The sequence below is a fragment of the Heliconius melpomene genome, chromosome 1 (assembly GCF_056956725.1).
Source record: "Heliconius melpomene rosina isolate 202511_hmr_F chromosome 1, ASM5695672v1, whole genome shotgun sequence".
Taxonomy (NCBI): domain Eukaryota; kingdom Metazoa; phylum Arthropoda; class Insecta; order Lepidoptera; family Nymphalidae; genus Heliconius; species Heliconius melpomene.
The window spans coordinates 15,685,722-15,712,651 of record NC_140389.1 but is presented as its reverse complement, the minus strand read 5'-3'; the positions used below and the strand labels follow the sequence as shown (position 1 = coordinate 15,712,651).

Sequence of the window (26,930 nt, the reverse complement as noted above, 5' to 3'; positions counted from 1 at the left end):
ATATCTCGTGGCGGTCGCGGCGCATCTGTTTATCGGTGTTAATTGCTTGATTTACGACGTTCCTAGCGTTTATATCGTGTTTCACATTTTCATATACCTATCTAGTACCTACGTATCTAACTACTTGTAAGAAAGTCGTAACTTTGCTTTAGCGGTAATGTCTTAATTGTAATCATTTACCACGACTACTTTTAGGAAAATTCAAATTAAAAAAAATATATTTATTCGGAAATTGCTGTAGTATGGTTTTATATAATGATTATGTGTTGAATGATACGTTAGTAAAAATTCAAAAACTTACTTTTTTCGATTAAATACTTTGAGTCCGAGAAAACTTTTCAAAGACATGACGTAATAAACGTAAAGGCAATAAACATATCTGGGTAAGGATTAAATTTATTTTGATAATAACAGCTTAGTTTTAAGAAATATCCGCATTTATTGAAATTCTAGTAATTAATAGATAATGATGATTGATTTTGAATAAACCTTACCTACTTAACACTCACACGCGGTACATGGTGTTATTTGTTTAGAATTCATAGATATCATCATGCTAAAATCATGTGACAAAAACATATTTTTTATCTTTAAAAGATATTAAGTATGTAGATATAATTTATGTGATAATAATCTTAATTAAAATGAAAACATATATTGACGTCCAAAAGAATAGTAGAAACGATAGACAGTTAAACAAACTAACAATTTTTTTATATACTGGCCAAGTAAATGCGGATTCGCCCGTTTATACTTATTTTTTTATTTTAACCATATTATACAAAATCTTTACATAAATTTTAGCCTATGTATTATTCTGACGTATCGCCTATATTTATTGCTGTAAAGTTTCGTCTAAATATGTTCAGTAGTTTTTGTGTGAAAGCGGAACAAACATCCATATTCACATATACAATATTAGTAGGACTCTCTATTTAGAGTTTATTGTACAGTTTTCCTATAAAACTGTAAACATATGTAGCCAGACGGTGCGTGCGTGGGCTTATCTGTGACTATAACTTATCTACGTCATGATCTATCTCGTGGCGGCGGAGTGTTTCACGTTCGATTTATCGCTTACGTAGGTACCTTATCGGACTATAAAATTTACGTAGAGATGGTGGATTATATATTTTTTATAGTATTTTATGATAAAGCTATGTAAACTTTTCCTGTGGTTTTGCTCGAAAACTGAAAAAAATACTGTTGTACCTATTACTACTTATGTATTTGTTCTTGTTAAAAGTCTATTTTTTTTAGTTTCATCCTGCATCCCGCTCACAGAGGGAACCAGATCTAACCAAAGACTGCTAAACAGAACATATACTTAAATAACTTGATTTTTTTTCTACAAAAAAGAAGGACTATTTAAATTATTTTCGCTTTAAATTATAAAATGGATACCCTTTATTGGGTATATTTACTAGTAAATTTTATCAATATTGATTTATTTGTCCATATCATTGGGTATGGACACTTTTTATGACTGTATGTGTATATATACTTTATGACTTTAGATAACTATTTACTTTTTTAATTTACACCAGACACTCCGGCTTTCTATAATTTTATGTGTTTTTTTGTTTAATTCAATTGTAAACTAATAGCGTCTGGTAGCGTGTACGTGATCACGTACACTAACTGTACGTATCCACCTTTTTAAATAAAAAGTAATCTAAGACTAATGCTTAGTAATACAATATTATAATTATATCACTGATATTTATGAACGTATTTTAAAAAAATAAGGTAAATAATGTCATGCTTAATTCTGACGTACCTAATATTTTACATGATTATGTTAATTTTTTAGGATTTACACTGCTGTATCATCATTGATATCATTTCTTGATAAATTCTTAGATAGTGATTCATCTATATAAATATAGTTTAATGTATATAATAAAGAGTCCTGAGAGCCTGACAATATGTTATTTTTTTTAGGAAAATTTAATTATAAAAAAAATATTCAAATTATTTGCTTTTATAACGTATATAAGTTTATATTGAATTCCTCAGAATTGGTATATGTAGTATAGTATTTTTTCTTGAAAGCCTTGCAATTGAATGAAATGATTTTATTAACTTTACGTTATGTTGGCAAAGTAAATTGTCCTCAACTAAGGTCTTACCTATAAGTAGTTTACCTTCGACCCATATACCTACTAAGTTGTTTTCTTTTTTGTTTTTGAATTCTTATTAAATAATATTGAAATATATGTATTAATTAATCTGTTTCATAAATCTTCGTATGTTAAGAGAACAAAAATTTAGAATACCTAGAGGGGTACGCTCACAATAGCCAACACCCACTATTCGATATGAACTTCCTCCAGGGATCTTCACAGGAATCCGACTGGTAATGCCCGTATCCATCGGCTTCCCGCGACCTTCACCAGATTGACGGCATACTTGATAGGCTCCCGATTCCTGCCAGTAACTTACGAAACTTGTTAGTCTATTTCTGAATTTGACTTAATTCTGTTGAGGAAATATTTATGTAACTATTTCTAAAGTATCGTACTGATTCTAGTAATTTTTAAAACTCTTTTTAGAATATATCTTTAAGACGAATTCTACGATGAGTAATTTAGTATTAATGTTTATTAGTTTTACACGTAAGTTTTCACTTTCGATTATTTTAGTTTTTTACTTATAACCATGACTTAACAAAATCTAATATAATTTAAAAATGTATTTAATTTCTACTATGTATCAAATATCAGATATAAATAATCTTACTTGAGTATTAAAAACTACTTTTATAACATTTTATTGAAGTACCTATTTTTTTATATTTCTCCTGGTGTAGGGATTATTATGACAAAATTAGTTACTCATCAAAATACAAGACTATTTTAAAAAGGGTTTTGTTGATTAATTTTATTACTGTTAGCCATTTTTGACAAGTCATAAAAAAAATGTCATATATATATGTATATAGCCTCTGATGTTTCTTCCATACATGATAATAATATTCTACTTTCCTTCTAGATTTTTCTATTTTATAACCACAACACTAAGTCTTCAACTTGCGTTTTATGACGACCATATCCCGCTAAATGTTTACGACTGCCAATTCGGCGTTTACGCAAAATTTATTATACTGTTATAGACAATACCACAATGCCTCAAAGTTGCAAAGACTGTGTAGAAAGTAGTGTCCAATAAAATATTAGTGTATATATTAATAAAATAGAAAAGACGCCGAAGATAAGTTTGTTCTTTTTATCTATTTATATGCAATATGTAACCTTTGTTTTTTCATTTCTTCGCTCTGGCATCAAAGCCTGGCGTTGAGTACCGCGACTCAACACGGAATGTCTCGAAAAATTGTAGGCGGAAAACGGGCAACGTCTTAAGATTAGATTCCCACTGCCTGCCTACCTGTGAATGTATGCGGCATACAGCGTGAAGCTGATTTATTTTTTATTTAACCTTTATTTTTTTATGTGCGTGATGAAAACATTGAGGAAATTGAATTGAATAGGGTTACACGAAAATACCAAGTGAAATTCCATGAAATCAGTTCCTGTTTTCTTTTATATGTTCATACATTTTTCTGTTTACGGTAATTTGTTTGTACCTTCGAAATGGACATTCGTTTAGAGTTTAGAAGTTAGGTACACCGTAGCAAGGTGTGAACGTAGCTTGCATTCAGAGGCGTATGTATATATATATATATATATATATATATATATATATATATATATATATATATATATATATTATGTTTTAACGAATTTGAATGAAAAATATTTAAATTTACGTTTATTCTTTCAAAATGCTTTACTATTGAACATTATTTATTCTATTTATGTGACTACATACTTCTCCTATTTGTAGTATATTTATTTTTTATTTGTCTATTTATTCTCTGTTAGTCTATTATAGCTAGTCTATATGTAGAAATTATTATAATAGAGTTGGTACTTATAAATCGAGCGGAGTCCCGCCGAGGTCACCATTCCAATTACCTCCTCCTATTGTACAAAAATAACTTCAATAATCGACCTTTGACCCACTGTTAGGTATACCTCTAATATGAATGGTTGGGTTGGTCCTTTTGTTTTGTACCTTTAAACTTTGGTGTCGTTTTGTATAAAATATTGTATAACTTTATCAGATTACAAACTCGTATTTAAAAATATATATTCTTACTAAATAACGAAAATATTCCGTTATTTTATAAAATTTGTTGTGGTACTCTTACTATATATGTAAGTAAGTACCAATTTACAATGTACATAATATACCTACAGTTTTTATAACTTTTATTTTTTTATCTTTACCTGTTCGTTTTTCAAAATAATTAAAAAAATAAATTAACAATACGATTTTTGAAATAGCTCTACAATCTAGGTCACTAAAAATTAATATTTATACACAAATTTTAAATATACCATTGCATTTTAGAAAAGAAAGTATGCTTAACCCTTTGTATGATCGTGTGACATTACTGTTACAAACCGATCAACTCCTTATAAAATCTCAAATTGATGTTTTATTTACTTTTAATTCAATGTGTCTTATCCGTTACGAACCTATCATTACATTTTAGTATAATATTTGACAACTAAATGTTGTTACAAGTAGTGAAATAAAATCGAACTTCAGTTGCCGCCGATTTGGAACACACGTTAACAACCAAATATTTAAAAATTAAAAAAAAATACAAAAACATGTCTAAATACAAAAGGATTTTGTGAATAAACAGGTAAGTATATATTGATTCCTATATTATATTTGTGTATCATAATATTTGATAATTGATGGTAAAATTTTAAATTTTCTGTATGTACCATTTCTGTCACATTGTGTTATTATGTTCATATAGTGCAGTACATTGATCTTTTGTCTTTTCGACAGGATGGCTTCCCGAAATCTCATAGATGACAAAATTACGGAGATTCTCTTCAACTATGAGGATAGTGAAGATGGCTTCGAAGATGATGATAGAATTGTAGATCCAGATTTCGTTTCGAATCTAGAAATCTCATTTGAAGAAACTCTGGAGTTGGATATCGACAATATTATTGAAAATATAGAGTACGATGCTATTGTTTCCCAGCAACTAGCCATTATTACAACACCTTCGCAGCCAGAAAATTCTTCACGTCGTGAAAATAGAGAAAAACTGAATATTACATGGAGAAAGAGGAACTTAAACTAAATGAGCCACAACTCCGATTTACGGGCGCTGATGTTGCTTCCGTAAGAATTTTTAGAGCTTAATACTCTTTTTCAGTTCTATAACGAATTATTTCCTTAATCTCTATAAGTTCTATAGCCAAGATTACTAATAAAACACATCTTTATATTGTTCAGAAAGATCTAAATATTTCTTTTCGTGCCACGGAGACGGTTATTCAACAAGACATTGGGCTGCTGTATATTATGTCGTTAGTACATCTTCCTAGAGTTTCGAAGCGCTGACCAGGATTGACTCTTCAAGATTAGACCTGTCGTTGAAATACTGAATAATACGAGTCAAAAAGTGCCTTTAGAGAAATATTAGAACGGTACGTCGTCACATATATCGCATACCTAATTACAAACTGCCCGCTGACAATGACATCTCAAAAAAAGAACATGGGTATTCTGTAGAATATGTTGGCAGCATCAGCGTTGCCTGGAAAGATAACAAAGTAGTCACGCGTTCATTAATGATAATGAACTGCCGAAGACCCAAGTTTCCAGATACGATAAAATGAAAAAAAAGAAATGTGAGACCATTGTGAGACCAAGCAAAAATTAAGAATGCCCAAGATTTCTGATGTTCTGATGTTCTGGAGTATCACAAACAGTTTGTGAAACATATGGCGTAGCATTATGTTATTATGCGTAGAAAAAGCGCGGCGCTGAGTTCTGCCACTTAACACGCAATGCCTCTAGAATTCGGCAGAAAGTCATCGCATTTGGCGGAAGATAGTGGGGAACGGAATGACTTAACACTAGATTCTCTCTGCCTACCCTTCTCTGTGCAGGATACAGCCTGAAGCTGGTTTTATTTTGTTACAATAAGCAAAATAACTGTTTTAAAACTTTTCACAAATCTTAGTTTTATTATGCCTTTATAAGACAGTGTGACATATCTGTAACACTCCCTTTATTTTAATTTCCTAGGTATATAAATAAAATTTCGCAAAAATTAAAAAATATGGGTTTTTTTATTTATTAAAACACATCTGAAAAACATCATTTAAGTAAAAAAAACGTCATTGACATACAAAGGGTTAAATATTAATTATTTTAATTTCTTTGCTGTGGTAACAAGACAACGGATACTCCGTGGCCTAACTCTAGGGTCCCAGATTCCCTCTACACATGTACTTATATATAAATAGTGATCTACATATAGACACACTTATACGTATTTATCCCGGTCCCATTGATTTATCAATATTGCGCACGTAAATCGACTGACGCGGCCGACTTTCTTTGCCAAGGACTTGTTTGTTTCGATGTATATTGTTAACATACTGCCAAGTTCCTATTATTAAACGGTGCAATTTGTATGTAGGTATATTCGTCGCCAGTGTCGTTGCACTCTTATTTTGTTATATCATGAAATTGGTCCTTTTTTTTGATACTATGTGGAGTAAATCAAGTTTTACATTAACAAATATAAGATTATTAGATAAATAACTAATGAATGGTTTAACTAAAGATACTAGAGATCAAAGGAACGACTATACCTACATTTTTATATACATATGAAGTAAAAACAAGCCTCCTTTTCAGTAATAAAGCCAATGGTACACTAAGATACAAAAAAAATAAATAAATTATAAACACTCCTGCGAATGGGATTTGAATAGACACGTCACTGCTCTATCACAACGTCATTTAGCAATCATGTTTATTGTAATATCGTATAAAAGTACACTATCTCATCTAAAGCCTTTATTTTTTACAGACTACATATGTTCGTATAAAATGCATTTATATATATTTATTTTTAATTATAATAATTTGTTTGTTTGTTGTAATTTGAGACACTTTTTACTTATTCCTCGAATGCTCGTATTATATGAAGGTTTTAAAACAACTATTTTTTATCTATTAATAAAATGTTACATAATGTTGATTGATTTCTAATTTTTTATGCCTCTATAAAGGAATCAACCTACTTAAGCTTGCTGTATTTTGTACTGTTTAGCATTACTTTCTCCTCTAAAGATGCTAATTTACTGAACATCAAACGATGCATAACGGTAGTGATCGGTTTGTTCGTGGGAGACTTTATTACTGTCATTTGGTCATAACATTGTTAATATGTACTTTTAGATAAACTTCCTATCTTCACTTTAATAATATTGTTTCTAATTTTAAACCATTTCACACGTAACGGATGGAGAGACAGAACCTAATAAAATGTTTATTATAAATGTTTATTATAGACTTACAATTTCATTTATGGCCGTTGGGTAGGTACTCGTAAAAACTATTTTTTGTATAGAAATGGCTAATACATTATCTTAGACGAAACAGGGTGCGACCAATAAAGATCCCGCCGCACTTACCAATAAACACCAACGAGATAGGTTTTATGTACCAATCAATCAGTTATTGCTTCGTCTCCTGCACGTGACTCGCTCCTTATCAGATAAGGGGCCATAAATATAATGTCGTAATGTTCATATTAATGTCTGTATATATTTTGGAATTTATGTTCGACTTGTATATTACTTGTTTGTTCTAATAATTTATTGTTATATAAATCTGTCTGGTGTTCGTTTGTATATTAATATAGATAGTCATGATTATTTGCGACTTAAATGGTTTTCAATATACGTTAGTCTTTTTTGTATGTGAGTGGATTTCAAAATTCAATATATATATTTTTTTTATTTTAAATTTTAAAAATTATGTCCAAAGCGTAACAAACAGGTTCCCTCTCCCTACCGTGCTATGTACGGCATACAGCGAGAAGTTAAAATAAATATATTAAATAAAAAAAACTAAGATTTTATTCCAATGTTTGATTGAAATGTTTATTGAAATAGTTGTAAAACCATCTGAAAGATTATCGAGATATCAGCTCTGTACCGTTTGCAGATACACTTGTCTAGTAAACATTGTGAGAGCAGCTACTGTAAATATATAGACTTGTTTATTGAAACAATGTTTCCGCCTAACTTCAACTATTATTACATTTATTTATATAGATACGTACACTGAAGGCAGTACCGGTAGGCGGACGAAACTAGCGTTGAAAAAAATCGTTCTTTCTTTTCCGTTCAAATACAATATATAAAACGTTTGGCAGCGTAATTTGACGCCATATTGTATTAATATGATTATTCCATCGAGCAACGATCGAACCCGCAACCATCGTATATACAGAAGTACTGTACCATACTAATATAATTTAATAATAATAATACTAATTGCTTTACGGGTATCGGTGGCCAAGTCAGTTCTGCTAACTGCCAAAAGTGACGTTCTCCCAATGATCGCCTATTAAATTATATACCATTTAAGCTTGCCAATTAATTTGTTTACGTTTTTAATAGCCATTCGTCATTGTTGTTTTTGTATAATACTGATTTTTATTAATGATCGATGGCATTCCGTGTAAAGCACCTGTATGTAACAGTCATCGCTCGAGTTAACAATCCATAAGGATAAGGATACATTCCCTTGGCACCGCACTTGCAGCTCGCGGAAACGAACAATAGAGTTTAATATATTTTGATGAATTAACTATTTTGATTTATATAACATTTTAATAAAGAATCTCTGGCTTCAACTTGCTTTAAAACAGTAAGGTTGTTTATAAAATTAAATAAATAATTTTTAAAAAGCCTTACTTAACACTTATTCGCTCCACATTGTGTAATCAACATAATGTTATATGTTTAACACGTTATGCATAATATGTGATGTCACGGAAGACGGCAAAGGGTAAATGTCACTTATAAGGAAACAAATACTTGTTGTTTAATTGCCGAGATTAATGTTGCGTAGGTACTTATGTTGTAGGGCTTTGTTATTGTTTACTATTTAATACAGTTGACTAGAGATAGATGTTTTCTATTGTGAAGTTAATCTCTATAGCTGTAGCTAGTTATATAGTTCTTTATTTCGCGCACAGCAGGTAGAGGGTCCTCAGTGAAGAACTCACTAGGACTAGTAAATGAAAATAAATAATTTCCTCTATTTTTAGAAGTCGAACCCACAACCGCTTCTTCACTTCATCCTGAAAGTGTTAAAGATTGGCAAAGTGAAATAATTTATAATAAATCATGATACCAAAAAATATCTTCATAGTAAATAATCGGATTTTAAAATGAGTTACCTCAGAAATCTTTAACATCGAATATTAAGCTTTGGTAACTTTAAATTTACAATTTTATTTCAAAATTACAGACACACACATAAGTTCCCTTTTATTTATTTGTAATTGTATACAACAATACAGTATTGACCTGTGAACTTGGTGATTTGTGACTTCTTTGGAACATTACTATAATTTCTATACAAAGCAAGTAGGTACTCTTACATAAGTGAATGCGACAAACGTTTTGAAAATGAATGACCTATTACGTCGTTTGTTTAACATTTATCATTTTTAGTATCTATCTTTGTATTTTCTAAATATCAAAGTAAATACTACGCTTGACAAGGAAATGAAAATTTAATAACTCCAAGTGGGAATTGAACTCACAATCCTCGCGTTTCCACTCAGACGCTATCCTGCTGTGACACAGGAGTCTCTATAATCACTATAAAAGCATAATATAATATATTCCAAACGCAATATTCTGATATAATGCAATAATTCTACATTTACAGCGCCATTAGCAATCCTTTCTCTAACTAGATTTTCCTTTTTGCACCACCCCCTGAGAGTTGCGAGCGCGCTTTGTTCTCATTTCGCGTTGAGTGCTATAAATGTATTAAGAGAAAAGTGAATTAAATGTACGTTCATATTGTATGGAGAGAGAACAAGCTGCACGTTTTGAAATTATTTCATATTTTAAAAGGTTTGCAACACAATTTTCTCTGTAATAAATTTTTCGTAATGGTAATATGGTCCTCGTGGAGGAGAGGGGCTGCTTTCGATTGGAAATGTCATTGGGTTACCATAACCTAGTGTTAAGACACTCCGTTCCTCATTTTCCGACGAATTTTTGAGAAAGAAAAACGAATACAATGATAAATATATAATTTCAAAGCTTTTATCGTCGTCAATTTGAAATTATTTCTTCTTTTGTCATCGTCCAAGAGCGTAACTCTTGACATAGTAGCTCTTATCTAGTCTCAGCTACCGATTTAGTAATATATAAAATAACATTCCTTCTAAATAATATGATTTTGTCCAAATTTCTCATATCGCTTAGTTCGCTCCACGCTCGCCTGGTTTGCAATCAACCTCAGTCACTTCACTGATTGAGTTCGACGTGTTTTAGAATAGGCCTCGAGCGTTTTCATGATTACTTCAATTACTCTGAAATTGATTTGTGGAATTTCAATTTTCCGTTAGAAAAGTGAATGAAAGAGAGAAATCTACTTTTTTAAATTTATTATTTTATATTTTGTTTTAGTTACTTCTAGTTAAAAAGGAATAATTTATGTGATTTAAAGGAATAATAAAAAGACCTTGGCACAAATTAAATATGACTGATTTAAGAGAACCGAGTAATCTTACCTCACATCTGGATTTCTGTTTACACTTGTCAATGTAATGTTTTATTTCCAGAGATCGCCCGTAAATAATGTTGATTTTAATTGCCTCCAAAAATATTTTTTAAATATTTTCAAAGTAAATAATATCTAATATTTTTTCTTAAATTCTGTTTGGAAAAAGAGCAGACGCTGTCAAAGAAAGAGGAAATAATATAGAGATTATATGATGAATTATAGCTTTTTAACGATCAACGCCAGTAGGTTATGTTTCATATATATGTATGTACCTGTTGTGTTCATAAAATTTTAATTTTATTATATACATAATTGCCATGCAATTATTTAAGTACTGTTTATAACTTTCTTCCTCTTAAAAATAATACCTTTTAACACTCATATTGAAGAGGTTCATAATAGGACATCCGTATGATTGCTTAAATTTCAAATATGCTATGATATTTTTATTTATTAGAAGGCTAATATAAAATTACTTGTAATGAGATTTATATTTTATAAAATCTTGAACATATAATAGGTATTTTACTTAGTAATATTTTGTATGTATCTTATTATTTCATTACTGATGAAGTTTATCTTTTATTTTTAGAGGAAGAATGCTACCACTGCATGGCCAGCTTGGTCGCGTCGAAGGAGAAAATGTTCATTACACAGACGAAACTCCTCAACGAAGTCACATGGAAAACTGTCATGCAGATCGCTAAGAAGCACGCCGTAAGTTGGCTTTTTACGTCTTTTCTGAACATACACTGTAAATTAATATACAGCTATTTTTTTTTATAGCCCGCTGTATTTGCTTTCAAAGTTATCTCTTATCAGCTTATAGTTACGAATTCCTACTAGAGGTTTCAATAACAAAATATATTATTTCCATTTAAACTAAACCAGGCGAAATCGTGTGTAAAAGCTAATATAATATTTTATTAATATAGATATTTGCGATAGCAAATTTAGTGTATTAGATTCTTCTTTAATTTGTAGATTTTATTAAGAATATCAATAAGAAAAATTAGGTTCAATAATAATGATGAATGCTATGACATCGTTGTAGCAGACACAATTTTTTTTAAAGAATTTTACTTGAACATTTATTACCTTATTCAATAAAAGTAATAAAAGTAAAAGTAATAAATATTAGAATTATAAAGTTAAACTGCATACATTGTAATGTTATAACGCTTAGGTATAAAAAATCTAAATCCGTTTAATTAAACACTGTCACATGATATTGACAGCTTATCACAATTTATATTTGTTTACCGCAGCTATTTATAAATATTCGTAGATGCTATAAAATAACCACACCCGTCTACCTTATCGGTTACCGTAATATGTGCGTACTGCTCAAATTGTATGAAATTTCTCAGTAACAGTTCTAAAAATACCTACTACTTACACATTTTACCTGAAGTACAGATTTGAGTAAAAGTTTTGAATTTTAATTGAGATGTGTTATTGTTATTATAGATTTCAAAGTATTCCTATGGCGTTGCTAGAAATGATGTTTTTGCAAAATACTTTCTTATATTTCCAATAACAAGGCAATTCGCGGCGTTGCAAGATACAGTAATGGTGAACTACGAAAATTTTATGAAAAGCGGAAAACTAATTGTCTTAACACTAGGTGCTCTCTGTCTAAAAAGACTAGACTGGACTGCCTAAAAGTAATAAAAATCGATTATATGTATTAGTCTAGGAGACGTCCATTAATCACGTGATACTTTTAGCATGTTTTAACACATTTTATTGTAATTGGAGTGTTTATCTATTTGCATTCTTTCATGTAACATAACATTTTCCAAAGCCATTTTCCGCTTACTATTTATTGGGCGGAAAATCTGAGCTGAAATCTATTAACATGATATTTTAGTTAACTTAAACTTTCTAAAGAATATAGCAGTGTAATAATACTGGCCTGAGGGAATCGCGTGACGTCCTCCCCATAACAACGTTGTTATCAGAAACATTCTAACAATTCTCTACACACGCGATGGTTTTGTAGAGTTATTTCATAAATTAACTTTTGTACCCCATTTTTTATGGATATTAGGGAAAATGGAAATATTATTGTCGTTATCATTTACGTTAGTTGTTTATTTCAATTATAGCTAAATGTCAAGTTATTTCGAATCGAAACAGGTGTCAGTACTTCATGTACGTATTTTTTTTATTTTTGATAATTTTTAATCTACGAGTATAATACAAATATATTTTTAAATCTTTATTTTAAAGCTTATCGTGATGTAATGAGCATTCAATAAATATAGTCTAGTGGTGTATTTATATATAGAACTAGCAATTTATTATTGATCCTTTCAACAACAATGTAAATGAAAAATGAATATGCAATATTACAGAATTGATTAATGGCAGTCAATGATAATGTTCGCTATTTATTATCTGTAACAAATTTAAAATGTGTTCAGTTATTACAATACATTGTATTTGAATACTTACTGTGTGTTTTTAATTAGAAAAAGTAATATTTTTTATAATATTTTTAGTAATAGCTTAACTTCTGACTTTACTTTATGTTAATTAGACTTCATTTCATTAAAAATATAATGGAGGATAAAGGTTAAAAACCAGTCTCCATTACGTAAATTTTTAATAGGTGAACCGAGGTGAACGACATCCCACATCGATCGTCTAAAACTAACCCATTTGTCCCATACTATGAGAATTTCCACGTCCATTTATATTTACTTGGGTCACGTAATTACCTACTCTTTTGAATATGTAATTAGCAATTTGTAATGATAATTTACTTTCTATTGATTGTGAAGTTCCTATAAATAGAACAATGCGGCTAATTTATTTACCCGTACAAATTGGGCAAACAGAGGTACCTACTTTAAAAATTTTGTTCGATGGATGTATAGTTTTTAAAAGCATGTGAAAAGGGGAGAAATATTTCTCTGCTTTTTCCAATTAACGAGTTCTCTAAATATTATTTTGTAACAAAGGAGTAATTAAAAACAATTCATATGTTTGGTTTGTCGATTCGATCATCTAATCTGTATAAAGTTTTCATTTCCCCGGACTAGATAAAGGTATTAGGTTCCACAGCCCAAAAGACCATAATATGTCAACAGTAGATTATTAGTTCCACAAAGATTTAAGATTATATTTTTTTTCATTTCCCTGGCGTCCGTACAGCATCGCATCTTGTTGCAGAAGTCGGCCGCTCAGCACCTATCGCGGCTGTCCGGCGCGATCGGTCCCGAGCGCATATACGCGGACTGGCAGTGGTGGATACTTGCAGCTCTGCCTTTCCCACACCTGGTTAGAGTGCTGGATTGCTTCTTCCATGAAGGGATTAAGGTATTTATAACTAACATATGTATGGTTTGTACCTATTTTCATCGTACTACTATCCTCAAAGTTCCTCTTCCTATTTCACCAACTCCTTTACAGTCATGGCTGCTAAATTATGGAATTCCCTTCCTGAAACGTTTTGAATATCTGCTAAAAGCACATTACTTGGCTCTCTAATAACTTTCACTTTTTTTTTCTTGTACGTACAGTTTTTTCTTCTTATATTTATCATTATATAAAAAATATTGTTTGTTGTGGGGTACTCCTGGTCCCCTCAGTCTCCCCGTTATATTATATGGTGTACAGTGTGAAGCTAAAAAAATAATATACATTGGTTACCGTTTTTGAACTAGCAATTGTATATTTTATAACACAAATAACCATTCATTTTTAGGTGTTCTACAGAGTAGCTCTCGCGATTCTCATCCTGTTCCACAAGCACTCGACCAACCAAAACTCCGAGTGGTACGTAGAAGCGACCAAGAATGGAGTGGATCACGCCATAGACAAATTCTGCAGGAATATGCCCGCTTCGCCTACGAAATTACTTAGGACCGCTTTCAGTATAAGGGCTTTGAGGTAGGTAGTTAATTATATTTTTATGTTGTGTTTGAACTATCATCTCTCTATCTCCGTAATTTAACATTATAATATCCAAATCCCTTGTTTGTTGCAGCTCCCAGTACATATCGCGTGTTTTCATCAAAACGGAAATGACATTAAAGTCCAAGCAAGTGATAACTGGATCCCGTCTCGTCCGGTCCAGGTCTTCCGACAACCTGCCCACAAGCCAGTCCCAAGTGAACATACAGATGATGTCACACACGCTCACTATACGCGAGGTAAGAAAAAAACATTAATTTAGACGTAAATTTAATTTTACAGCTTAATCTGCAACTTAAATGAGTTTTCAATTTTGTAAGTCAAAATTATTACAGTTTCCAATCCAATTTAGATCGAACCAACGCTTAAGGGACTACCTATTTTAAATATTGCTTTGATTGCGTAAGTTGTTTTTAATGTAATACATTATTTAGTTTATATAAAATTTTAATAAATTATATTATATAAAATAGTGCGCCTATTACGTCCGTATTTATATTTATAGTCACCGATCTAACAAAGGCGAATATAGTTCTAACGACACCAGCACCTGAGACGTCTACATATTATTATATTATGTTTATTACCCTGTTATTTAATATATGTGTATTAGAAATCATTTTACTTGATTTGCAGAGAATGTCTGAGGAAACGTGCAAACAGATGGTATCGTACACAACATTAGGCGTGGCTTTCGCTTTTCTTTCTCATACAATCATTCGATTGCGACTTTAACACGACTAACTTCAGTTACATCGAATTACTATACATGTTCGATGACGATTCTGTTGATTTCTTGTATAAATACATCCCATTTCTCCTTTCCTTTTGACGAATCCTCGTATTTTTTTGTTGTTATTTGTTTCTATCAGTGTAGCCAGATTTTGTGAATATTTCTTATGTTGTTATGTTGTTTTCTATTGATGTGATCATTATACTCTATCATCAGACAGAAATACATATAATACTCAACGACCAATTCGAAGTTCATTACGCTGGCTTTGAATGAATATGTTACTATTTGCGTAATTTTAAATGTTTCAATGTGTTGTTTTTTTTTTGTATAGCGTCCAGAATTTTAATCGATTTTTGTACACTTTAATATACGTTTAAGTTGATATGTTTGGAGGATATGGCATGCGTGTGACGATTGGTGATATGTATCTGATGTTTGCGAAGAGCAATATGGCTTGTGATGATTAACATAATAGGTCTATAGATATAATAGTGATGTGTCGGCATGTTACCGATTGTTTTGTGTGCTAACTCTGTGTCGATTTTCCTGTTAGGGCTCTCACTCTCCGGGCCCGCGCGCCCTATCGATGGGCGTGTATCCGATACAAGCGATCAAGTCGCAGATACTTGACCAGAGCGAAGTAAGATTAGATTAGTGTCGCCCCCAGCTTGCGACCAACAATATCGATGTTTAGATGCACCGCTTGCCTGTTAGGTGTTTATTTTTTTCATTTTATTTTGAAGCAGTTAGCTTTTCTGAATTCGTTGAATTTAAGGTCGCTTCATATTTTTTTTTTTGTTAATATGATTGTTTATTTTTGCATCACTGTGGTAAGTGTGCGTTCGGTTGTGTCAGATTTTATTATTTCTTTTGTTTTCTCTTATAATATGTTGTTGTTTTATTATAAATATGTGAAGTTCATGTGTATTTTAATAAAATCTGATCGACTTTAGCTGAATTTTGCATGTTTGGCCCAATTATAATTTGATTATGCTAGTGACGTCATCTTCCTTAACTAAAGCTAAATATAATAAATTACATGTGAAGCCAAGAAAGCAAGACCGCGCTATTTTAGTAAAATATATTCTGTATCATAAATACCAACATGCATCAAGAAACAACATTTTGATCTCTAAAATTTAACTTTCAAAATATTTATTATCTACCCACTCATACGATACTTCGATCCAATAAGTCCAACATCATATTGTTAGTTCCACCAAGATTATACGTATGTAGAAATATATAGCTGATGATGTTATTTGGACTATAGCGAAGAGATTAATAAATAAAATATATTTTAAGCGTGTATGTCATATAAGGGGCGCCATTCGACAAAGTTCATACAAAGCACAACCAACATACATTCATTTTAATGTAACAAACACTTCAAAACATTACGCTCATACATTATATAGTAAAAAATATTGAAAATACATCAAAAATGTCATTGTCATGATCTTTTTTCGTGTGTTCACAAATCATTGTATCATTTTCATCATCACGAGGGAGTTTTCAGAGTCCACGCTCCTCCCACCTGGCCCTGTGGTTCCCATTCCCTAACGCAGTGTTCAGCGATCAGCGCCAGCACTCGTCGGACCTCCGTCAGAAGGTTCGATAGGGTTCCATTGATAACTTGGGGGTTGATTTGGTGGCTTGTTTAGATGATAATGTTTATATCTCTCTTTGTTTTTTTTTTGTTTTGCATTAAGTTATTTTGTTAGTCGTCGTATTATTGCCATATTAACGTTTTAACAGATATCACTTTTAATTTAGTTATAAATGTTATCCGATTTAGTTTAATTTTATAAATTTAACAGTATATTTATTGTTATTATTATATTTCTTTTACTTTTTTTTAATCATTGGAGAGATATAAATATACTAATACAATTTAACGTCACCGCACTTATTTCGGGTTGCAAAAGGAAGAGGACTAAAGACACACTCACCATATTCGTTCACAGTATCCTATCATAGTTATGTTGGTCTTTTAATTTTATTGCTAGCTTCTTCGTTATATACCGTAGACAATTACGATACCTTCGTTTTGTCAGTAATATTAGTTGGTTTAATTTATATGGAATCATTTTCCATTGTAAAAAATAGAAGAAAATCAAGAATTTCAAAATTATATATTCTTCTTTAAACTAATAATTGTTATTTACGTTTTGGATCTTAAATGGTTTAAATGATTCCCTTGCAATATAATTAATTTCGTTAAGTAATATAAATGCATGTAATGTCGTACGTCTGTCGATATATTTATTTTCTATATAATAAACTACTTATATCGTCCTCGTGTTGTAAATGTTTAGATGTACACCAGCACTTGACACTTGTAGCCGTCACTAATATGACACTATTAATATCTACTGTGCCCATGTCATAACGTGTTTGTTCTGTGTTAGTTTTACGTAAATTGTTTATATTCCGTAAATTTTTACAATTTAAAGTCATTGTATGTTTTTTTATATACTATTATGATATGAACTTTTTTTTACTTTATATTTAATTAAATATTTACTAGTTTGTAATTTTTAAGTCAATTCCTAGAAATAAGTTCGTTTTTTTTAATTGGAGGCCTTCATAGTACTGCCTTTTTTTGAATTTTTACTTCATGACACTTGTAGATTTACTTTTTTCTTGTCACTAGTACATTAGTTTTTTAACGTTTCATTTTAAATAACTTTCAAACATTACAGTTACACAGTTCATTAGATGCGAAACGCATTAATATGAAATTAACAGATTTTCTATAGTTATTAATATAATAACCATTTAGATATCAGTTTTAGCATGTCATTGTTATTTTAATCATCAAATCTGAAGTTTAATTCGAGTTAGCAATCACTAGCTAGTGTACTATCGTATATAAATTTAATTTTATAAATATTTCTATTCTCTGAATGTATTACAGTTGTTCACACTATGGTCGTGGTTGCCGGTTCGAATCACGATGTATCAGCCTGTACTTCTGTACACTACGGAGGAGCACGGGTGTTCGTTGACGACGTTCTACGTGCGCGTTGAGCATCATGAGCCTACGCTTTTGATGATCAAGACTTGTAATAATGAGGTGAGTGACAGGAAATGGCGAAAATTAAGTTTGTAATGTATTTTAAATGTGTGCTACATACAGAAACGAAGTTTTGATCAATTTAGATTTAGAATATGATTATAAAAAAATATTTAACTTATTGATATAGATTTTTATATAAATAGTTTAAGATAAAAATATAAGCATTCTTAAAAAATACAGCTGAAATTTCCATACGGTGATATTGCTGTAAAAAAAAAGTAAAGGTAAAGCAGACTTCTGCTTTTCTAAATTGTGAATTAGTTTAAATGATTAATCTATCTATAAAACTTCAATTACCTATCTTAAAAAAGGAAAACTTTGATATTTATCTATTGAATTTTCATGACATTAAGGTGTTCGGTGCATATTGTTCTACGCGATGGTTTGAACGCAACCAGAAGGACGAGCGCGGCAACCGACAGGCTTACTTCGGCACCGGCGAGACATTCCTCTTTAGGTAAGTGACTTTTTTATATTTCTGTATAGGCTAGAGCTTACAACTTTTAAACTGTAAATTCATAATATTTATACATTAATTACTTATTTTATTTTTTGTTGTTTAACTTTGGTTTTTTGTATAAAAACTTAATTTATCAAATTTAAATAATTTACGTAAAATGACAGTTATTTAGCATATTACTCTTGCGTTCGAATAACGACTTAGTAGTGGTAAAAAGTTATTTTCTTATTCTAAATAGCTATATTATGTAATATTATCTAAATAACATAATATATAATCACTTTAGACGTCAATTGTTTTTAAAAGATTTTTACTTTTATACATATGTTTTTGCATTGAGACGTTCCTTAATAAAAACTCTACAAATGTAGTTTTTTCAAAAAAAATTTGGTCATTGATCTGCTTAAAAAAGTGGAGGACAGAGTGTCTCTCAGATTGAGTTATCCTTAAGTTTCCTTCATAAGTCATGATAAAACATATTTGTTTTTAGTTTCCATACTAATTAAATTAAATTTACGACTTTTAAGTGCCACTTCATATTGGTCACTTATTAATGATGACGTAATTTTTCTTAAATAAATCATTTATTTAAGAAAAATTACGTCGTTAACGTACGTAAGTTAAAATTACGATGATGACATGATTTTATTTTATAAAATAGAAATATATTATTTTAGTTATATTCAATTACTCTTATTATATTGTACTGCTTAATTTATTATTAAAGTGCTTTATATTTTTTAGATCGCTTTGACGCTTGTAACAGTTGGTGGTAGATTCCGTGAAAAGCTAATTTCTTTTTTTATTTTACTGTAACATTTACGTAATAATAGTTTTAAGCATTACATTTATTTTATTTTTTATAAACTCTTAAGATATAATTTTGCAACCAAGTGATGTATTTTTTTAAAGAAGATTTTAAGAAGTTTAAATTAAAAAACAACAAGTTAAAAGTAAAAAAGAGTAGAAAAGTCTTTTATACAAAATATATATCACTTGGTATATTATGTTTATTTACTTATTCTTGGGCTCTTCGGGTAAAGGCTTTTTATTTTCGGCTTTCCACTACTCTCAGTGTCTACACCTTATGACGTGTCTGACATTACTTGCTACACTAACTTTACTCCATATCTTACATACCACCTGCATATTATTATTTCTGATATGAGACTTTTTTCATAGTTTTATTTATGTACTCAAATTCTTAATACACTTTTGCCCTTGGACGACGATCATTTTTTCTCTTTCTCAAGAAAGACAGTTCACGGTCTTCGGTTGTGCCATTTATACACAATGTCTCGAATTCAGATGAAAAGTGGGGAATAGAGTGTCATAACACTTCCGGTACCCACCCACCCAATCCTTTAATTTAAATATTTGATTTTCGTCCCGTATCATAAACTTATGACTTTTCAAACACTTTACCTGTCAAAAGAATATTTTACTTTTCCTATTTATCATGAACTTTACTCCTTTCAATACTTATTACAGATTAATAATGAATTATTAAATACAAACCTATTATGTGATTCCAAAGTACATATTAAGAAAAAAAATATTGCAGAGGCATTGTTTTCCAATATCGAATAATTATTTTTATTATCTTATCACACTTATCTGTTTAAATTAATCTTATACATTATAATGCTATATATATACACTAATATACAAAATCTCACAAATTGCTTATCGCCTTATATTTACTCGAGTACGATCAGGTTACCGGCTTTTTAGAACGCTTTAATATCATACTTAATGCTGCCAAGTAGTTAGTTCTATATTTTAATTAGTTGCTTTTAGTTATAATATTTAAAATATAGTAAAAATACTATTTTATTTAGTTAATTTAAAATTTTGGTTGTTTTCCTGAATTTTGACATAATGTCTATTCAGCCAATTTTGGTTTCACTTCTTATGTTTTAATCTTATTTCGTTTTAAATCTTGTCTATACATTGTTCATTTCTATAATTGAAGAGGTTCTCTAGTACCTATCATTAAATTTTTCTTTTACATTTTCTTATCTATTTTTTGGCAATAATATCCAAATCTTTTTCCAAGAGTTCACCCTGTTACCTGAATTTCTAATTTTGCTATTTCTAATATTATTAGTGAATCCTTGCATAAAGTGTAAGTTCCTCGAATCTAAAATATATAAATTAGTATTCAGAATATTCGTTTTTTTTATCCTAATCACAATTGTGTGAATAACAAAAATAGTCACAAAAAACCCCATCATTCTAATACCCTGTACAACATAACACAAACATACATACAAGAGTTCGCTTACAGCCTTTACCCGGAGCGCGCCAAGTATCCGTGGGTGGGGTGCTCTATCGGGGCGGACGGGAAGGGCGAGAGCGTATCCCACGCCTCCGAGCTCTTCATGGCCGCGGATTCCAAAATGATCACCATCGGAGGCGGGTTAGTACAAATTACTATTGATTTATCCGATTTTCTTTTTAGCCTTCATCCGGTTAGGGCCAAGTACCCTTGGGTGGGATGCCAGGAAGATTCCAAAGATGAGGGCGACGTGAAAACGTCTCATGCCAATTCTCTCTTCATGGCGGCTGATAATACCATGATAACCGTTGGAGGAGGGTATGTTTGATGTGTTGTCCCTAGGTGAAATGTTGTTTGGTTTAGTTGACGAGTCGTGGTCGTGGATTGAGCTGTAGATGGCCCCTCAGATTTGATTTTAAAAATTTTCTTACGACATTAAATATTTTTACTCACGTAAAAACTTAACTTCAGGGCGGCCACGATTCTTTGACAATACTCTACTAATGTCGTTTTGAATTACGTGTTGCTGAAAAGTTTTAGTGTGTCACTAACAAATTGTACAATTTCATTAGTGTCCGTCATTGAATAAGAACATTTAGTAAGCATATATAACGAGACAACATTATAAATTATAACTTTACACTTTAATAACCTTCATTTTCACGAAATGCGGCGTTAAGTTCCGGCATTCAACAAACAAGTGAATTTAGAAGGTAAATGGAGAACGAAATGTCTTGATATTAGGTTCCAAATCTCTACCCTGCTGTAAAGGATAAAGCGTGAAGCTAAAATATTTTTTAAAAAAGCAGCTTCGCGCTTTTTCCCGCATAGCAGGATAGGAAAAGGATAGTGCTAAGACATTCTGTTCCCCATGCACCAAATTTTGAAGACACAGCGTATTGAATGACGAAAATCTAAGTCGCACTTTGTTGTCTATTAGAGCAGGGAAATAAAACAATAAATAAATAAACTTTTTATTATTTCCAGTGATGGGCAGGCCATTTGGATGGACGAGAACATAAGGTTCGGCAAGACGGACCGCTGCTCCACGTTCAACAACCCCCCGTTATGTCCCAGCGGTGACTTTGAAATACGTGTGCTAGAAGTCTACGGCTTTTCCGGAGCTTAGACTTTTAGTTGGGTCCAGTGCGTCTAAACGAGTCTAGATTTTGGGACTAAATCTCAATAGCAGATCAGTTTCTATTGCCAATGTCACGTTGAATGGAAAAGATTGCATATTAAACAAAGTTTGAATTTTAAACTGTAGATCTAGGTCTCAGATAGACAAATGTCAGTGTCAAATTTCAACCAAATATCTTGACAGTAAATATCTCGTATGTTGTGTAATATTATTTCTCTTTTTTTACCGTACAACCTCTTTCGTGAGTTCTCCATTCAACGTGACACTGGCGAAGTGATTTTGTGCTCAACTGGCACGCTCGGAACGCCATATTAGAAAGAACAGAACAGAAATATCTCGTAGTGATGTGACCGCAGGACCCGACTACGTTAAACAAACATCGATAATTGGTACGGAGTGACGTAATCTCGATCCCATGTGATGGTCTCGCCCCTAGTGAAACGATCGATGCAACGATTATTAATTAAAAGTATTATAAATTAAGGCAAACTCAAGAAAAAATATATATATTTAATTTCGTTGGACTTTGGCAGATCATTTTAACTTTCGGAATAGCGCGCGCGAATTTATAATATACGTACAAATATGTATTATATTTTTTTAATTCGTATACGCCATTTTGACAGGTGTTGCCGTTTGCGGTATTTTTAATCGCGCTTATTAATTATTATCTGTGAAAATTGGCCATGTTTGTTAATGGGCTATATTATAGATATTCGTTAGGTATAATATTTCGTGTTTTTAATATTATTGTGGAGTCGTATGTTCCCTTGCCGTCTAGTAGACTTGTGATTCGCTTGCTCTTATTCTAGGTGCATTGTTAATTGTTCGTAGTCATGCAAAATTATTTAAAACATTTCAATAGAAGTGGATACTTGGTGTAGAATAAAATGTTATTCTTCTATTATCAGTAAAAGTAATGGGTTTAATGATTATAGGAGTATAATATTCTGTATAGGCGTCTGTCTTGTCACGTTATTTAACAAAAAAATATACTTTATACAATATGCAAAAAATACTCAAAAAATGTAATTCTAAAAATGTTATTAAACTTTGAAATCGATTAAATTTACTTTGTATAACTACGTCTAATTCTAAAAGTGTTTTATCAAAATCGGTTCAGTGCATTATGTGCGATATGATTTTTTTATCGCTCCATATAATAAATAATATAACATGGAGACAAATCGAAATGATACTCGATAGCGAGGACGTTTTGCCCGAGGCTTAAAACACAGCTGTCCTTTGAAGACAACGAATCGGGGAAATTAGGTTGTTTATTATATAATATAATATATAAATCTATAATAAGTACAAATGGGTGTTAAACGCAGAAAGCAATATTACGACTGTGAGATTGTGAACATTCCAGTGAAAGATCAAATGTCAGCCATATAATGGGACGGCCGCTGAATGAACAAAATATACAAGTTGTTTTGTCAAATTTTCGGAGGAATATGGGTGTTAAAATGTTGAACTGGATCGGACCTATTCTACGAATAGACTACGACAGACATTCCGACATAAACGTCAGATATTATTGTATGTACTGTTTACACTTGTACGGTGTATTGAAAACGTCAAATCTGTTCGAAAATGTTTTAACTATATTAGACGCTCAGAACGCCAGATTTAAAGGACCATACCATACCAACTATACTAGACACTTGGACACACAACCGCTGCTGTGACACTAATTATCGTGTCACATAAATTAAGCAATTAGAGACACTCGTGTTCATACACAAACATTGAGTGTGCAGTGTGTAGTGTCGTAGTCTATTCATATAAAGCTATGTATGTGTAACGATCGTTCTACTATAAATGATCCAGATGAAGTATGTAGTAGGATCTTGGACGCAAGTAATCGACTATTGGATATCGCTTAGCTTGTCTTCTACACTCGTCTTTGCTCACAAAATGTACCAAAGAGTTAGTAGTGTATGGGCAAATGTTTGAAAATTTCATAATAACGCGTAACTTAAAAGAGTGTTTTGGGAATAAAAAGTAAACTTCGTATAAGCATATCTTTTACTATAATACATATCGTATATTGTTACATATGTAGATCATTACAGTATTGTTCGATTGATTAGTTTGGTGGAATTCAACTTCAAACATTTGCCTATATTTAGCGACGTTTTAAAGTAAAAAGAGTTTATAAATTTATAATCTGTTGCGTATTTACTCTATGGCATTATAATAGGTGTTGCCAGACAATATTTTTTTTAATAAAACGGCAGCTCTCACTATAGACACTGCCACTCCATGCGTCGTATAGTATTATTTTGAAAAAAAAAAAACGAAGGCTGTTAGCGATGCTGTTGTGGCATAGGCGTGTGACTGTAAACGCGACAGTCGTGGGTTAGATTCCCTTTCGGGAGAATGAATTGTTTTATATTTTCATTTCCTTACTCTGATAAAGAAGCAAAACGCGGTGTTGGGTTCCATGAATCAACACGAAATGCCCCGAAAATTCGGCGGTGCTTGGGAAACTGGGTATCTTATCACTAGGCTCCCTCTGTTTGACCTATGCGGAATACAGCGTGAGTGTGATACAGCAAGAATTTTAAAGAAATGTGCCAAAAGTGGACCATTCGGATCAATTTGCTGGAATGGTAATGTCTATAACGTATTTGCTGAAATATTTACAAGTTTGTTGTGGGTGTTTTCATATCTCGATGTACGTGGTCATTTTTATTTAAGTTTTGTAATTTATATGTGTATAATACAGCCGAAGTGTCGTGGCCGCTTTGAAGTTAGGTTTTTTGAAGGTTTTCGCATTGTACACTCTATAAGAAAATGGTAAAATTTTAGAAAATTTCGTAAAATCCAACCTGGGCAGCCATCTATAGCTAACTTCTGATAGGCCACGACTCGTTGACCGTACTGTAACTCGGTAATTGTATAATTTAGATGTTTTGTCACAATTGGAAACATATCCGAGGCGGGTACAAAGCTTGCGTTCACTTTGCCTTTGTAAATATTTATTGCGGTACACTTTTAATTGTTCTTAGTGTTTATTTTTAAGTGATTTATATTTCGTTCTATGTTACTGTAGAGGCGGTACCGTGGCGCGTTTGAAGCCTAAGATTTGTTTTTAATTTCAAATTATTTATATAATTTATATTGATAATTAGTTAGGTAGAGAAACGTTTATACTGTATATTATAGTTGACTGTTCGTCCGGTCGTCGATGTCTGGACTATATATTTGTTAGCTTACTTGTTTGGCGTGCACTGGCAACACATCTTACTTTATTATTGAATAAGTCTTGCAACATTTTTATATATAGTGGAATGAATTGCTTGTTTTTTGTACTGTGTATCTATTTATCTAGCCATTTAATGGATTTAAGATATTTAAGGCTGTCATTGTGAAACTGGCCTAACTCATGTTTTTTTTATGAACAGAGTTATTAGTGTATAAAACTTACATATTTGCTTTTTTATATACACAAAATAATATTTAAAATATAGTTATGCAGTATAATAAAAAATATAATTTATGATACGTATTTGAGTATGTGTTGCCAGTGTCACGTTTGCGTTATTGCTATTAGCAATTTATCGTTAATCGGTGTGGCAACACTGATCTAGTCTTTATCTTGTTTTTTTTAATTATTATATACATAAAATAATATAATATACGATTACTCGTATCGGTTAGTTAGTGTTTACGTTTATTATGTAAAGTTATTAATCTCCGTTCTTACAGTATTTGTGATTTTTTTTGTATGGCAAGCGTGTCATTGTCAGTCGTGTCAGTCAGTGTCGGTTAGTGAATGAGTGCGTGAATGTTCTACTGTTACATTCGAATAGTTTGTCCGCTTTACGGTCGGACTCGTTTACTGTAATCTAAATGTTGCTTTATTACGTGTATAAAATATATAATCCTGTATATGTGGTTGTTTTATTTATTTTTTATTACCCTGCTTTAATAAGAAAACATGGTTCTTGGGCTTCATTTACATGAAGTAAACGATTTAAGACTTGTAGTTGAGTTGCAATGTATTTTATGATTTTTTTATTTTATGATATTTGTTTTGTTATATTTTTTTAATAATATTTCTATAAAATAAAGAATAATTTAATTAAATTGTTAAAAAAAATTATAATAACATTTTACTGATTTTAAGTGATTACAATGTAAGTTTCGAAAGAAAATATCAACATAATATCGTGGAAAGAATATTATAAATATAAATGCTCTATATTGTGCCATCGTGACTGCGTTTGGCTAGAAACATGATTGATGTGGGTTCAATCTCAACTACGACGAATAAATTATTTTCATTTCTCCACTCTGGTTGTACAATGTACGGCGTACATTGTACGGTGTCGAGTTCCAGCACTGAAGTACTATAATTTGACAATTACCTACGCGCAACGTCTTAAATTTCAGCAGATAATAGTGTGATAACACAAGATCCTCTTTACTTATCTTGTCATGTGGGATATAGTGTAAAGCAAAAAAAAACACTATAATCAAATCATGTAGTTCTGTCTGTGGAGGATAAAAAATCTTTAAAAAATAATAAGGAATTGTGAAATAATAACATAATTAGGGTTAAATATTTATTCATTCCCTAATTAATACATGGTAAAAAAAATATTTATATATTACTAATAAAATGGCAGGCAAATTAAGGTTATT

General features: G+C 31.2%; 1 protein-coding gene across 18 annotated transcripts in view; it reads left to right on the top strand.

Moving 5' to 3' along the window:
* Positions 1 to 26,176, top strand: part of sky (GTPase-activating protein skywalker) — a 72,435-nt gene extending 46,259 nt beyond the window's left edge. For 2 of the 18 annotated variants that reach the window (XM_085191077.1, XM_085190982.1), the window contains 11 exons: positions 11,243 to 11,367; positions 13,813 to 13,977; positions 14,366 to 14,550; positions 14,648 to 14,813; positions 15,211 to 15,240; positions 16,830 to 16,922; positions 18,231 to 18,389; positions 18,746 to 18,849; positions 21,317 to 21,451; positions 22,121 to 22,471; positions 22,617 to 26,176. In XM_085191077.1, coding sequence (XP_085047203.1) covers positions 11,243 to 11,367; positions 13,813 to 13,977; positions 14,366 to 14,550; positions 14,648 to 14,813; positions 15,211 to 15,240; positions 16,830 to 16,922; positions 18,231 to 18,389; positions 18,746 to 18,849; positions 21,317 to 21,451; positions 22,121 to 22,262 — 1,304 coding nt within the window. In that variant the 3' untranslated portion in view covers positions 22,263 to 22,471; positions 22,617 to 26,176. Of the gene's footprint in view, positions 1 to 11,242; positions 11,368 to 13,812; positions 13,978 to 14,365; positions 14,551 to 14,647; positions 14,814 to 15,210; positions 15,241 to 15,863; positions 15,951 to 16,829; positions 16,923 to 18,230; positions 18,390 to 18,745; positions 18,850 to 21,142; positions 21,275 to 21,316; positions 21,452 to 22,120 lie in introns of all 18 variants that reach the window. The other 16 variants (XM_085191115.1, XM_085191058.1, XM_085191094.1 and 13 more) reach the window with 15 other exon arrangements.
* Positions 26,177 to 26,930: the final 754 nt, after the last annotated feature.